The sequence below is a fragment of the Octopus bimaculoides genome, chromosome 24, assembly GCF_001194135.2.
Source record: "Octopus bimaculoides isolate UCB-OBI-ISO-001 chromosome 24, ASM119413v2, whole genome shotgun sequence".
NCBI classification, from domain to species: Eukaryota; Metazoa; Mollusca; class Cephalopoda; order Octopoda; family Octopodidae; genus Octopus; species Octopus bimaculoides.
This window is the reverse complement of record NC_069004.1, coordinates 10,592,554-10,598,163: the sequence shown is the minus strand read 5'-3', so window position 1 is coordinate 10,598,163 and position 5,610 is coordinate 10,592,554. Positions and strand designations below refer to the sequence as shown.

General features: G+C 39.5%; 1 protein-coding gene across 1 annotated transcript in view; it reads right to left on the bottom strand.

Moving 5' to 3' along the window:
- Nucleotides 1–5,610, bottom strand: part of LOC106877853 (GPI inositol-deacylase) — a 51,754-nt gene that overhangs the window by 35,464 nt on the left and 10,680 nt on the right. The window contains exons 5-8 of the mRNA XM_052976513.1: nucleotides 3,476–3,558; nucleotides 1,828–1,870; nucleotides 650–741; nucleotides 357–453 (exon numbers count right to left, since the gene is read on the bottom strand). Of these exons, the coding sequence (XP_052832473.1) occupies nucleotides 357–453; nucleotides 650–741; nucleotides 1,828–1,870; nucleotides 3,476–3,558 (315 nt within the window). The remainder of the gene's footprint in view (nucleotides 1–356; nucleotides 454–649; nucleotides 742–1,827; nucleotides 1,871–3,475; nucleotides 3,559–5,610) is intronic.

Below are 5,610 nucleotides of genomic sequence, written 5' to 3'. Positions count from 1 at the left end.
ATATAGTGTTCAAAAAAAGACAAAAAACAATAACAAAAAACAACAACGTGAGGACGTGATACAGATTGTGCTACTAGACGCTCGGGAAAGGAAAGAGAGAGAGTATGACGTTTTGGGCGGAGCCCTTCGTCGGAAACAAGGAAAGTTCAAAGAAGGGAAAAACGGAGAAAGAAAAAATCAACACCGATGTCCACGACGATGGGCTTCTTTCAGTTTCCGTCTACCAAATCCACTCACAGGGCTTTGGTCGGCCCTAGGCTATAGTAGAAGACACACACACACACACACACACACAGAAAGGTGGCGGAGTAGAGCTACATAGTTCTTTCTAGTTTAAGTGATTGAGAGGAACATACCTGGACTTTGGTGTGGAGTAGCCAGAGTAATAATGGTATGGATGGAACTGCTGTCAAAGTCTGGGAGAGTGAACAGGGCACGGGCAACAAGTCCTCCCTGGAAAGTCAAGCATTATCATCATCATCATCATCATCAAAAACAACAACAACAACAAACGAAATACAGAAAAATGAAGAACAAGAGCTGTAGAACAAAAGAAATGAAAGAAGGTGAATGAAAAACAAGAAATAAACGGAAATGAATAAATATCGGACACAAAGAAATTGAGCTTAGAATTCTGTTTTCAACTCACCATTGAATGACCAATCACAACAACTGTAGTTGGAGGATTACGGGCCTTCTTGTACAACCTCAGAATCTTTTTCACACAAAACCCAACAAATTCTGAAACAGATGAGTTAACAGTAAGATTGTTATTAGTCCAGTGGCTGGAGTGGTCATTTATCGCCTCTTGCCCATGTCCTTCTATCATACTCTAACTTCTCAACAGATGGCACAAAACCACCTCCCTCAATATTTCGTTTATACTCTATCAAGAATCATATGCATGTTTATATATACTTTTGTGTGTGTGTGTGTGTGTGTGTGTGTGCATCTGGGTGAATGTGAAATTTATAATCTGCTTTTTGAGTAACGAATGATAATGTTTGTTGACATTTCCTATCAATTATCTGTTATCTCTCCACTTTCAAATTCTCCATGAGTAAATAAAAATCCCTTCCTTGTAAAACAGGTAAGGGCTGGCAACAAGAATAGCGTCAAGCCATGGAAATTCTGCCTCAAATACCTTCACATTAAATCCATACTAGTAAGAATAAAAAAAAACAAACAAAAGACATTAAACAAACAAACAAGAGAATATTCGAGTAACATCAATTAATGTACACCAGTGGTTCCCAAAGTGGGCAGTACTGCTCCTCTAGAAGTAGTGGAAAGTCCTGGGCGGAGGGAACAAAGAGGGCAATAATGGGGCAGCCAAAAGGGGATGACAGTACTGCACTCCTGCAAGTGGTGGAAAGTCCTGAGGGATGATGAGGAAAAGTGGGGCAATAATCGGGTAGCCAAAAGCGGGTGACAGTACTCCCCCCCCCCCCCCCGGGATGGGGGGGAGTCCCAGGATCACTGAGGAAACGTGGGGTGACCAAAAGGTGGGGATGGTACTGCCTCCTTCCTTGGGTGGGGGTGATGGGGGAAATCCTGGGGAGCATTGAGGAAAAGTGGGGTGATAATGGGATACCCAAAAGGGGCCGATGGATGTATGAACAACAAAATAATGGGTTAATTGGGTTAAGTTCTATATAGTTGTTTTGAATTTGCTGCAGAAAATGGTCTATATTTATGGTGATAAGGGGAGAGCCGGGTGCTAAGAATATGGACTGGGTCCCAACAAGACAGCAGCCAAAAAAAAGCTTGGGACCTACCGATGTACACTGTTAATCTCCTCTGCAAACAAAATATTTAGAGTTATACCTGTCTGATCTTGAAGAGTCCCGCCATTCAGTGCAGAAAATTCCTAGGTGAAAGAGAAACGATAAAAGTTTATTACTAACACTTGTGGACATGTCAGTCTGTAGCTACTCTGAGTTTACTCTGTGTGTGTATGTATAGGGTCTCCAAGCTGGTCCAATGAGTCTGAACTTGCCACAAGATCCTATACAACCAAATGTGAAACTCAGAGTAGCAAGAGGCTGACTCAAGTAAAATTAAACATAATTAATCTCTAATATGGTCCTGAGTACTCTTTTTTTAACGACTTGACACTGGGGGTGGGGAGATCCAGGATTGGTAAAGTCATAATTTCGAGTTTCATTGATTACATATTATTTCTAAGTACCGTATCTTAACGTGTATAAGGTACCCGTTTTTGTCAAAAATTAGGTTAAAAAGAAATGGGAGTTTCTTATACATGGATAGTATTATAATCCCTTACAAAACCCTTTTTTCCAAATTTTAAGCCCCAAAAATTAGGGGGTTCCTTATACACGTTAAAATACGGTAAATATTAATTTCAAACACACACACACACACACACACACCACACACACACACACACACACAATCTAAGGTGAGTAATTTAATTCCAAACTACTGAGTTATTTCCCTTACATGAATGAGGTAATATTTTGTTGTCTGAAGAGTCATTCTATTTTAGTGCCTTATTATTTAACACACGCACCGTTAAAGTTTCCACTTATTTACTTATTTATTTTTCCTAAAATTTCCGTTGCGTCTTGCAACCTGTTCAATAGTCGTTGATTCTGTCCGCTATCCGAACGCAGCTCGACTATTGAAAAGGTTGCAAGACGCAACGGAAATTTTGTAGGAGAAACAAATAAGCAAATGAATGGAAACTTTACCAGAGCGTGTGTTAAATAATAAGGCACTAAATGAGAATGACTCGCCCCAGACACAACAAAATATGCTGCAGCACACGAACTCACATAAAGAATCTTGCAAACTTAAATTCAAAAACGAAGTAAAATGAGGAGTAAGAGATAGAGACAGGTGTCTGTCAGTGATAAAGTGAGAGGCAAAATTAGAGAGGTGGGCAATAGGTAAATGAAAAAAATTGGGTCAAGAATGCAAGGTGAGTGGGTAACAAATGTAAACTCTAAACACTACCTTTGTCAGGTTATATTTTGCTGTGGGATATGCCATGTTTAAAAACACAACAGGTCGATGAGAGATACTATCTTTGGACAAATACCACAGTAAATTTGTTTACAACACTGTATTTATGTTAACTATGATACACAGATGGCTATATACACATACATCATCATTTAATGTCCACTTTCCATGCTGGCATGGGTTAGACAGTTTGGTTGAAACTAATAAGATGGAGAGCTGCACCAGGTTCTAGTCTGATTTGGAATGGTTTCTATAGCTGGATGCCCTTCCTAATGCCAACTACTCCGAGCGTGTAATGGGTGCTTTTTACGTGCCACCAGAATGGGTGCCATTTACATGACACCGGTAACAGTCACAATTACAATACATGTATATATAAATGGAGTGTTGTGAATAATTGAGAAAATAAAAATAAAAAGAAGCAAATTAGAGAGTAAAAGACAGGTGAAAGAACGAAAAGGTAACAAATGTAAGAAAAATTATTTACCTCGTTTAGATCAACAGAGAAGTAGTTGAAAAGGAATGGTAAATTTTCAGATTTTCTGAAAGCCACCGATGCTAAGGAACGGACTACAATAGAAAGACATAACTTTAACATGTATCTATTAGTGGACATCATGGATAGCTTTCAATATTTTAGTGTTTGTCAACCTTTCACTGTATACACCACCACCAACACCACAATGACAGCAATATACTCTATGACAAACACTTTAATCTATGACAGTCTCTATGTATTTGCTTGACTTGATAGAATTAGCAGCTAAATTCCCCTAAAATCCCAGTTACTAATGGTTATTCCTTTCTGGATATGTTTTGGGGTCGTGAGACCTGCATTCTTCGTGCCCCAACTCCATGCATCCTATGATAAGTTGCAGGGTTATTGCTGGTTGTACTGGCATCAGGTAGTGACCACAAGGTATTTTTCAAATGGACCCCTCCTACCTAAGGTCCAAATGTATCATTTGTTAAGCCATACGGCAGATGAAGCAATATAGTTTAGTCTTTCAAACTCTTTCCATATTGCAGCTTTTGGTAGTCTTATTTGTTCCAGGAGTGACCCACAAGGAAAAAAAGGTCAAATGGACCTTAGTAGTATTTGAACACGTGCAGAGAGCCAAGATAAACATGGAATGCATTTCAATTAGTGTTCTACTGAATCAACCCACTGACCACTTCATGTAGAGTTTTCAGGGCCATCTGCCTGACTGGTCACCTTCACTCAGCAAAACCATAATCACTACCCTCAGTACTGAACTCCATCAAATGACCCAAGTTACTAGCTGTTAATAGGTAATATTACTAGCTGGTAATATTACTAACTGTGAAAAGGCAGCAAGCTGACAGAATCATTAGCATCCCGGAGAAACTGCTTAGCAGCATTTCTGCTGGCTCTTTGCATTCTGGACTTCAAATTCTGCCAAGGTCGACTTTGCCTTTCATCCTTTCAGGGTGGATAAAATAAGTATCAGTTTCTGATCACAGCCCACATCCACAGAACTAAGTGCATGTTATATATACCAATATTAAGCTATAATATAAACACCTATGTGATATGCTAACAACTACATCATATCCAATTTACATTACAGGTTGTTACACATGCATTTTTTTTTTTTCTACTAATTATGAAAAATGACTAATTATGTAATTAGATTTCCTGAGGAAGACCAATCAACAACAGTGAAAGATAACTCAAGAGCAACAGCTGAAGTCTTTGGCACTTCCTTCGCAACCATAATGTGTCATCTCACAACATGAGGAAAGGTTATAGAGGATATAAAATGAGTCCCACGTGAACTTAATGAAACTAAAAATGCACCTCGAAAAAATTGTGATAATTTGCAGCCATCAGACAAGGCTGAGAGCCATTTTTTTATATAATGTAACAAGACCTGCAATATAAAGTGGATTGTATATGGTAACAGAAAGAGATCTCAGAGAATGGCTGAACAAGAAAGACAAGCCAAGACATGTGCCAAAGATATTTTGGTACCTCCAAGAAAAGGTTATGATTACAGTTTGATGGACATGTGAAGGAAGTACCTATTTCTCGTATTTCGAACCTAGGGTACCAAACAACAGCTCTGTCCATCAACAAGGTTACTGACATTATTCCCAATCAGCCCACATGGGTCAACAGGCACAGACTAATATTGTCCCCAACAATGTCACACTCCACACTTTTCTCTCAACAGGGTCTAAGCTTAGAAAGAAGAAATAAAAGATCAAAAGGGTTCTCTGCATCCTACATTGTCTTCCTTTGCTCCCTAACCACTTTTAGTGTGTAAAAAAGGAGTAAAGGGTGTTTCTCTTACACAATAATAAAGATCCCCTTTAGTTACGAATAACCATGGGATTACACCTAGAAAGTTACCCTCTGAGGCACAGATCTGGGCAAAGTTGTTTATGGAAGACCAGCAGTTGCCCATGCATATCGGCCTCCCCTCCCTATGCCACCACCGTTATCCAAGGGAAAGGCAAAGGCCGATACAGTTTGGCACCAGTGATGCCGCAACTCATTTCTGCAGCTGAGTGAACTGGAGCAACGTGAAATAAAGAGACTTGCTCAAGAACACAACACACAGCCCAGTCCAGGAATCGAACTCACTACTTCATCAT